The 10,000-nt window shown below is 40.5% G+C and overlaps 1 protein-coding gene across 1 annotated transcript; it reads right to left on the reverse strand.

The window, feature by feature from the left end:
• Positions 1-1,132: 1,132 nt before the first annotated feature.
• LOC132142838 (CMRF35-like molecule 5) lies at positions 1,133-3,703 on the reverse strand. The gene is made up of 6 exons (XM_059553012.1): positions 3,564-3,703; positions 2,302-2,613; positions 2,046-2,216; positions 1,628-1,750; positions 1,470-1,504; positions 1,133-1,338 (listed from the first exon to the last, which is right to left on the reverse strand). Exons 1-6 carry the CDS (start codon positions 3,610-3,612, stop codon positions 1,195-1,197), a joined length of 834 nt encoding a protein of 277 aa, XP_059408995.1. The 5' UTR covers positions 3,613-3,703; the 3' UTR covers positions 1,133-1,194.
• Between the last annotated feature and the right edge of the window lie 6,297 nt (positions 3,704-10,000).

The raw sequence follows: 10,000 nt of genomic DNA on the forward strand, positions 1-10,000 counted from the left end.
TCCATTGAAGCTGTGTGTACGGTATACTGTCCATGTCCAGAAAGGTAAGAAAAACATCATCAAAGTAGTCCATGTGACATCAGAGGGTCAGTTAGAATTTTTTGAAGCATCGAAAATACATTTTGGTTCAAAAATAACAAAAACTATGACTTTATTCAGCATTGTCTTCTCTTCCGGATCTGTTGTGTGAGAGAGTTCAAAACAAAGTAGTTTGTGATATCCGGTTCGCAAATGAATCATTCAATGTAACCGGATCTTTTTGAACCAGTTCACGAAATCGAACTGAATCGTTTTAAATGGTTCGTGTCTCCAATATGCATTAATCCACAAATGACTTAAGCTGTTAACTTGTTTAATGTGGCTGACACTCCCTCTGAGTTCAAACAAACCAATATCCCGGAGTAATTCATTTACTCAAACAGTACACTGACTGAACTGCTGTGAAGAGAGAACTGAAGATGAACACCGTCACGAGCCAGATAATGACTCGTTCACGAGATAAACAGAGGTCTTACGGGTTTGGAACAACATGAGGGTAAGTTATTTATGACATAATTTTGATTATTGGGTGAACTAACCCTTTAATGGTTCTTGGTTCAAGACAGACAGTGGCCACTGGCCAGTGCCAAGCTAATTTTGCACTTAGCACTATTGTTTGGTGAAAAAAACTAAAAAACAAAGGTATATTTTGAGATGGGCCATCTGTCTAGAAGCATAATTATTATATATACTGCATATTATTCTGTAGAGGTACAATGGTTTCAGCATAAAATTACACAGCATTTTTAAAGATGACATGCAAATTGTTTAGAAAAACACACATACAGATTATAAAGTTTTATTTTGTCTGTGTAATGGTAATATTTTTATAGTAGTAATGCAAAATACAACCAAACATCCATGTGAAATATGATTCTACAAAAACTCAGGAGCAGGAATTGTCTAAAAGTGGAATGACAAATGTATATAGAAAAAAGGTAAAGGTAAAGAAACAGAATCAATCATAGTGCCCCTTGTGGTCATATGAGAAAGTACAAAATACCTGTTACCTATGAATGTATTCAAAAATGGAATATATTTCTTTTTTATTATTTTTTATATAAGCTTCTTGAATGCCTTGGATTACATGTGATTTTGATCTTATAACAATCAGGTTTAAACTGGTTCTCTGAATTTCATTGCTTAACACTATGGTCAGAGATTTCCATAAAGTTCATTTGAATTCCCGTAGACTGCATCCTCTTGGCTCTTTTGCACTTGTCTGGTCATAGTCATGTTGATAGGTTTCACCTGTGTGCTTTTTGTCCAAGGAAGAGCATTCTCATATACACCTTCATTCTGCATCAAGACAACACAGGTGCACTTGTAATATGTCTGCTGGGTCATTAAGAAATAATATGAACTTTGATATTTTTTGGATCCTTTTTGAAGGCCAGTGTGTGATGTACACAGTCTTTTGCATTACTCACCTTGTTATCTTTGCTTTGGTTGGGCAGCGTGAAGCCTGTCAACATGCATTAATATTAATGCACAGAACAAGGAGAAACATAGTAATGGTTTTATTTAATTTAAACAGGTTTTAAATGGTTGATATTAGACAGGGATTCATTGATATATGTGCACATACTTTCTGATGTCTTGTTTTTTTTCCGGTACTGATGAACAGTCACCAGTCCAACTGCAAACATGATTACTGCTAAGAGCAGACCACCGACAGCATATAGTATGTATACTGTAGTGTTCACAGATGCTGAAAAGAGGGAATGAGATTCTTGTATCATTAAAGGAGTAGTTAGTTTGTCTAAATGGCCCTGAAAGTGCATTCAGATATGGCCATCGTCTGCATTGTTCCACATCCCAATTGAAGTTGCATTGACTTAAAGAAAAAAATTGCAGTACTTTTAAATAGTATTAAATATATATTATTTAAAATAGGACAAGTATGCTTGAATACATCTCTGTGTTGGGTATCTTATGTCTGCAGTCCCTGTGTTTAGATTCCTTTAGGGTGTATAGAAACGACATAAATAAAATAAGCTGGTTACCTGTTATTGAGGGTGAGAGTGTGATGTCATCAGGGCTTGAATAGCTGGTGGTTTTGCGTGCTGTGACAGATGTTGACTCTGAATGTGCTGCTGGTGTAACTGTGTGTGAATCTGTGGATGTTTGTATGTATTTGTATGGTTCTGTGGATGTAGTGATGCTTTCGCGTGGATCTGTGTGTCGTATAATAAAAAATAAAAAAAACATTAACACTGGGGAAAAAAGAGAGATGCTGCAAAGAATGTCGGCTATTCTTACCTTTAGATAAAGTCAGTTTGACTTTTTTAAATGAGTCATAACCAAATCTGTCCACTCCACACCAGTAAATCCCAGAGTCTGACTCCTGTAGATCAGAGATGACCACAGTGAAGGTGTTTCCTGAATCCTTCAGTCTGTATCTTCCTGTAGGTGACTGGCCAGATTTCACTAAAATATCTTTACTGTCTTTACATGGATCTCTGCAGAAATACTTTATATTGCTTGAAGTCCAGCTGTGGGAACATGTGATGGTGGCAACTTTTCCGAAAAATCCATGTATTTCAGTTCCATCTGTGGCTGAATCCCTAAATCCTGTTAGATGAAATAACGTGGAGATATTATTATTATTATTTGAAAGGTTGCACCTAGAATCTCGCATACGGTGGGATTTAGGATTCCACATGGAAAATCTAAATTAAAAATATCATTTTTTTAATTATAGAGTTTTCAGGATAGAAAAACAAGAAAATGCTATGTAAATGGAAGAAATATTTCTTTAGGTGAATATTTCTTTTTGCCACTCATTTAGTTTTTCCTTCTCTGCAGCATCTTGCTGGCAGCCCCATCCACAGTGAAATATAACTATTCATGCTTTACATTGCTATATATTAAACAGCAGATATGTTTTTTTTTAATTGACTATGATTTATTGCATTATGCCTTGTGGCCAAGTCTGCAACAAGTAGATTTGCTCTCTAGTCTTTTGCACATTAGAAGCCAGCTCCAACTATTCATAGTTGCTTTGAGAGTATAATGGTCACTTCCTCTGTTTCTAACTCTTGATGCATGTCTAGTTGTTACCCATGAACACAGAGTTCAGTTTTGTGTTCTAAAGTTCAGAATCTTTGCTGAAACACTGGTGACAGATTAGTATTTTAAGTCGGAGCATTCATATTGATATAATAAACCAAACATCTTTTACATGCACTTTAGAAGTTTGATTTCACTCAAACTAAAGTCACATTTTTTGGATGTACAGACCAGTATAATACGTCCAGCATTAAGTTGTTTTGCAACAAGTATTTTAACCAAGAAATTTGCATGAAAACCTACTGGTTTTAACACTGTAGAACAAAAGTTAAAGTTATGAAAAAACCTGACCTGCCAAAAAAAATAAATAAAATAAAATAAAAATAAAAAATAAAAATGGTGATTTAACTATTAATTAAACCTAGAACTGTGAGTGTAAATGTATTTGACTTGTATTCTACAGTGTGATCAGACCTGTAATTTGCCCAACAAATTCTAAAACAAAAACTGACCTGACAGAAAGATCCCGATCCACAGCACATGGAAGGTCTTCATCTTCATCAATACTCTTGAGTCTCCAGTCAGTACTTTGGTACTTTGAAGTTCAGCTGATTCTATATTTATTATCACTGAAATACGGTCTGCTAAAATGCAAACGATGTAGCAGCCCTTGGCTCCTTAATAATGGCAGAGAGTCTCTAACTGGTGCAATCGTTTTATTCTTTGAGATTTAGCATGAGCACCGTGAAAACTAGAAGTAAACACAAAAAATAGTTTGTTACTGAATTTTGGCATCACAAATTTACAATAATCTTCATCTTTTTACAGTACATCGTCATGCATTTGTATAAATGTGCAATGCACATTAAAAAAAACACCACAAATGAAAATTTGCTCCCTTAACACATGCAGCTTTCCTGATACATTATACACAAACCATTTCCAGTAGCAGACAACAGACGTTTTTACATCCTTAAAGTCTTGTAAATGGAGCTAAATAGTACACACCTCGCTCCGCTCACCAAGGGTGCAAACTTTAGATTTGTTGTTTTCAGGAATTAGCCGCTAGCTTGATGGTATCAGAACTAAAACAGCACACAAAAGTGGACATAAGAAATAAACTTCACAAAATAGCATGAAAAACGGAATTACATTAATATTGCAAACTGAACAGGATTCCACAATCTTTGTTAACTTACATCTGTCCATGTGCCTCGGAGATGAGAGCAAAAAGTCGATCAGCTATACATGTAAGCAGCCTCAAAACTGAATCAGTGAATGACCCGACTGAATGAATCACCTCTAGCGGCCTCCAGTGGCCACTTACACTCCCACCAATCATGTTATGATAAATGAACTCAATGAAAACAAAACAGTTACTCATACATGATTTTTAGACTATACTAACTGGCTAAGTATAGAGCTATAGGTGTATATGTCACAAATGAAAATAGAACTATTAGACCAACATGTCTGATGTAAGCGTACTTCAGGTTGACAGACCATTATTCGTTTTCAAGGAGAAGCACCAGTTTTTGGATCGGCCGTTCGATGATTGAGGGCTTAACTCGATGGTTCTGTTTCTGTTTCTGCGTTAGTTTCCGCTCCCCAACTTGTACCTTTACCCGTCGAACTAAACCATCTGACCCTTCTGTAGTTTCAACCACTCTTCCCAGTTGCCACTGGTTCCTTGGGAGTAAGTCTTCCATTATAATGACTATGTCATTCACTTTCAATTTGCGCCGGGGTACATGCCATTTTTGCCTAATCGACGTATTCAGGAGGTATTCTTTCTTCCACCGGCTCCAGAACTGTTCGGTTAAGTATTGTACTCTGCGCCATCTTTTTGCAGCGTACACATCTTCCTTTACGAACTTTCCAGGAGGTGGTAAAGCAACCTTAGCTTTCATCAGGATAAGGTGGTTTGGAGTCAGGGGCTCTGGTGCCATAGGATCATTAATTCCATCAACGTTTAATGGGCGACTGTTGACGATGGCCATAGCTTCATAGAACAGCGTTCTAAGGGAGGCATCATCTAGTCTACCTGAACACTGAGAGATCGTAACATTCAGCACGTTGCGGATGGTACGTATTTGTCGCTCCCACACACCACCTGCGTGACTCGCCGAAGGAGCATTGAAAATGAACTCGCACTGTTTGTCCGCCAGAAAGGCTTCCACGGCCTCTGTATCACATTGCTTGAGGGCTTCCTTGAATTCATTCTTCGCACCAACGAAGTTTGTGCCCTGATCACAGCGGAGTTGGCAAACAGCTCCTCTAAGGCTAATAAAACACCTTAAAGCGTTAATGAAGGCGTCCGTGGACATGTCTTCAAGCATTTCAAGATGGACTGCTCGAGAAGACAGGCATGTGAAGATGAGTCCATATCTCTTGCACTCTTTGCGACCTCGCTTGGTGACAAATGGGCCGAAGCAATCCATTCCACAGAACATGAAGGGAGCTGAGACTTCACAACGTTCACTGGGGAGATCAGACATTCGTTGCTCCTCAACTGGTCGTCTGAGCTTCCGACATTTCACGCATCTATGTATTAACTTGGCGACTAGTTTACTCCCACCAATGGCCCAAAATCCATTTGCCCTGAGTTCCATTAAGGTTTGACTCCGACCCTGATGGCAGATCTGGGCATGGTAGTGTGACAGAATAAGCTTGGTGAAGTGGCTGTCTTTTGGGAGAATAATGGGGTGCTTTAGTTCTTGACTGAGGGATGATCCCTTAAGTCTTCCACCAACACGAAGGAGTCTCCCATCCAGAATGGGGTCGAGACAAAAGAGAGGGCTTGATCTTGGAATAATATCCCCATGAGGGCTCCTCTGCAGTGCCTTTAGCTCTTGAGGGAAGGCTTGCTGTTGAACGAGCTGAATCACCATCTCAGCAGCCCTCTTACGTTCCTCGACAGGCACAGTTTCAACACGATATTCTAGCTTAGACCCTAGTCTTTTGATTCTTGCAACCACCTTAACAAGCATTGTCCAGGTGGAAAACCGGCTCAGGCGGCTTAGATTGTCGTTCCAGTCACTGACTTGAGTTGCAAACACTTGAATCAATTTAACTTCCGGATCACCTGTGAGCAGCTCAGTTGAAGGCTTGGGTGTAGGGAGCACTTCCTGTTCCCATAGAAACTTGGGCCCTGATAGCCAGCGAGTCGAAGAGATGTCTGCTGCATGAAGACCTCTAGAGGCATAATCAGCTGGGTTTTGAGCTGTGTCTACATAGTTCCATTTATTTGGGTCTGTAATCTCTCTTATCAGTTGTACGCGGTTTGCCACAAACACATGGAACCTTCGTGCCTCATTGTTGATGTAAGCCAGCACTACTTGTGAATCTGTCCAGAAGATTTCTTGTTCGATTTTCACCTCGAGTTCTGCCTTAAGCATAACACTCATCCTGGCTGCGGTGACTGCGGCTGATAGTTCCAATCGTGGTATGCTTGTGATCTTCGTAGGTGCAACTCTCGCTTTGGCCATTACAAGACTGCAATGAATCTCGTCCTTGTCGTTTTTGTATCTTAGATAGGAACATGAACCATATCCTGCACTACTGGCATCTGAGAAGTGATGCAGTTCCACTCTAACAATTTTACCAAAGTTTTGAGGATGGTAACATCTGGGTATGGCAACTTCCTGTAACCTCTGTAAACCATTCTTCCACTCCTCCCACCGTGAACGCAAGTTCTCAGGAAAAGGATCATCCCATCCAATACCTCTACGACAAAGCTCCTGTAGGATGCACTTGCCACTCAGAGTAAAGGGAGCTACAAACCCGAGTGGGTCATACAGAGATGCCACGACTGACAATAGACCACGGCGAGTTGGAGGGTGGTCTTTTGCGTCAATGTTGAAGCTGAATGTGTCGTTTTCTGACGACCACTGAATGCCAAGTATGTGTCCTTCTGGAGTTGTGTCTGGATTAAAGTTTAGGGGATCAGTGGCTACACAGGAGAGGACCTCTATTTGATTTGAGTTGAACTTGTGCAGACGTAGACCTGCACTTTTGCACAATTCCTGTGCTTCGAAAATTAGTTCCTTAGCCTCTTGAATTGTTGGAACACTGGTTAACCCATCATCCACGTAGAAGTTCTTCTCCACAAATACTGAAGCTGTCGGGTGGTCAACCTTGTGTTGCTGTGCCAGATATTTAAAACCAAAATTGGCACATCCAGGGGAGGACGCAGCACCAAAAAGGTGGACTGTCATTCTATACTCCTGTGGTTCTGTATCTAACAGTCCACCCTCCCACCAGAGGAACCTTAGGTAGTTGCGAACTTTGGGTGAGACACTGAACTGGTGGAACATCCTTTCGATGTCACAGATCACAGCAACTGATTCCCTTCTGAAGCGACAAAGGACTCCTACCAAAGAGTTAATTAGGTCAGGGCCTGTCAGTAGAGTGTCATTTAAAGAAATCCCTCGGAACTTTGCTGAGCAATCAAACACGACTCTTAATTTGCCTGGCTTCTTGGGGTTGTAAACCCCGTGATGTGGGATATACCATACAGTCTCTCCCTCCGAAAATGGAGGAGCTGGCTCGGCATCGTCTTTTTTGAAAGTTTCTTCCATGAAGGCGGTGTAATGGTCGAAATACTGTTTGTTGGCCTTTAACTTCTTTAGATGTTGCAGCCTAACAGTAGCCAGTTTCTTATTGTTAGGGAGAGCCGGTGGACCACTGCCCTTGAAAGGGAGGGGAATCTCAAAATGTCCATCCTTTGTCTGCTTAATGTTATCACTAAGGAGCTGTATGAAGCGAACGTCATCCTGCGACACGTACCTGTCCTCATAGCTCCTCTCGTTGAAATCTGATTCCAATACTTTCAGCACATCAGTGGCCACTGGCACCTCTTTCGCTGCAACACGATGCACAAAGCTCTCGTTTCCTTGTCTATCCAAGTGGGGATTGGCAGACCCTATAATGCTCCAACCAAGCATTGTCCTTTGTCCGAAAGGTTCATTTTCACCACCTGTGATGACCTCCAAGGGAGCTAGTGCTGACGGGCAATCATAACCAATTAGCAGTCCAACCTCGCAATCTTGGAGTGGATGTAACTTATTTATTAGATGTTTCAGATGAGGCCACTGAAGTGCTGTATCTTTAGTAGGGATGTGAGACTTGTCGACTGGAATGAAGTCTCGTGTGTAGGACTGCTGTAGTTGGATGTGAGTTTCAGAGTTGAGTCCTCGAACTTGTAAACCATTGACAGTCTTGCTTGCTATGACTGTATTAACCGCTGTCATAGTACTGAGTTTAAGTTGTACTGACTGAGTGTTCACATTTAGTTCGGTGACCAAATCTTCCAAGATGAAAGTTGAGTCGCTCTGTGTGTCGAGTAGAGCATAAGTAAGAATTTCTCTCTCGGGCTCTGTTGTTGATGACACAAGAACTGGAACAATGCTAGAGGTGGCAGAAACATGCTGTGTCAATGCATGGGCCATAGCCTTGTGAATTTCCTTGCTTGCGTGGTCTTCTTTGGCTGTGGTAGCTTTGCTTGCCGATTCTACTGGATTTCTGTTTCTTTCTATGTGCAAACAGGTAGGATGACGTCGACCACATGTACTGCAGGTGTGTCGCCTTTTACAGTCTTTGGTGATGTGCCCCTTTCTTAAGCACCCAAAACACAATTGATTCTCATGAATATAGGCCTTCTTTTCATCCATAGTCTTTGCTGCAAAGGTTGGACACTTAACAATACCATGTGTTTCGTCGCTACAAACTAAGCAAGGTGGCTTTGGTTTTGAGTTTTCCAGAGTTCCTGAGATGGAGTTTTTCATTTGAGTGCTTGTGTTGAGCGCCTTGGCTCTCTTCGGAAGCCTCTCGTCTGTGTTTTTAATGCTCATCAGAAGGGGGGAGGCGATTGGGTTACAAGCTATACGAGCTTCAGTTTGCATAAACTCTGTGAAATGCACAAAACTTGGATAGTCGCCAGATCTGTCTAGCTCTTCCACAACAATACGACTCCATCTGCGCACCATCCACTCCGGCACCTTTTTTAGGAGCTTGTGATTTTCCTCACAATCATTTAGAATGCCCAGACCCTTAACATGAGGAATGGCCTCAACCAGTGGTGTAGTCCTAAAAAAAAAAGTGGTTTACTACACCCCCCCAGAGAAAAAAATAATTAAAGGCAAAAACATGTCAGAAGTCATTGTTTATTTGGTTTATTAGGTATATATCAATTCATATACATTTATATCAATTTACAAGTCATTGTTTTTTTTGTTAATTAGGAATATATACATTTAAAACTACATTTACAATCTGGTGTTTTTTTTATTTACATTTATCTATTATGCATTTTTTTTACAGTACGTTCCAAACAGATTTACTATTTTTTGTTATATTTACAGATTTACATTGACGTGACTGAGGGTCATTTGCAGTGCGATGATGTCTTGCCCAGGAATTAACATATTTCTCTGGGTTGAACAGTGAAATTGGTGGGCCATTCAGGTTGATCATCATTAAATTTGAAACATGTGAAACAAGAAGCAAAGACCTCTTGTTGGTCAAGATGGTATTCATCAGACTGAAACCTCTTTCACATTCTGCAGTACTTACAGGAAAAGTCTGCATGCAGTTCTTAAGGGGTTTCAAATTCTGACTTTCAGTTTGGGGAGATTCAATTAAGTCTCGCATTCCCTTAATGGCCTGGTCAGGGCACACATTAAAACGTGCACAAAGCCTACAAATCTCTGCTTCACCATAACGAATGCTAGGCTCTGATGGCCACCTGCTTGTGTCAAGAATACTTAAATCTTTGAGAATGTCTTCTTCAAAAGGAAGACGTTTCTGTAGACTGTCAATTAGCCTTTGCAAGAATTCCTCAGTGTTAATGGACTTCATCTTAGGGTTTGACTTCAAGTGCACATCTTTAAATGTGCCATTATCCTTTGCTTCCAGGGCAGCTGATAGTTTCTCTCCTGGTTGAGTTTTA

Source organism: Carassius carassius, chromosome 6 (assembly GCF_963082965.1).
Source record: "Carassius carassius chromosome 6, fCarCar2.1, whole genome shotgun sequence".
Lineage (NCBI taxonomy): Eukaryota > Metazoa > Chordata > Actinopteri > Cypriniformes > Cyprinidae > Carassius > Carassius carassius.

What these genes read in the sequence shown, in the direction of transcription:
- LOC132142838 (XM_059553012.1), bottom strand. Translation starts at nt 3,612, where the DNA reads ATGAAGATGAAGACCTTCCATGTGCTGTGGATCGGGATCTTTCTGTCA. An exon ending in CAAACTGACTTTATCTAAAG is followed by an intron (nt 2,217 to 2,301) that starts GTAAGAATAGCC and finishes TACGACACACAG; the next exon opens with ATCCACGCGAAAGCATCACT. An exon ending in ACCAAAGCAAAGATAACAAG is followed by an intron (nt 1,339 to 1,469) that starts GTGAGTAATGCA and finishes GTCTTGATGCAG; the next exon opens with AATGAAGGTGTATATGAGAA.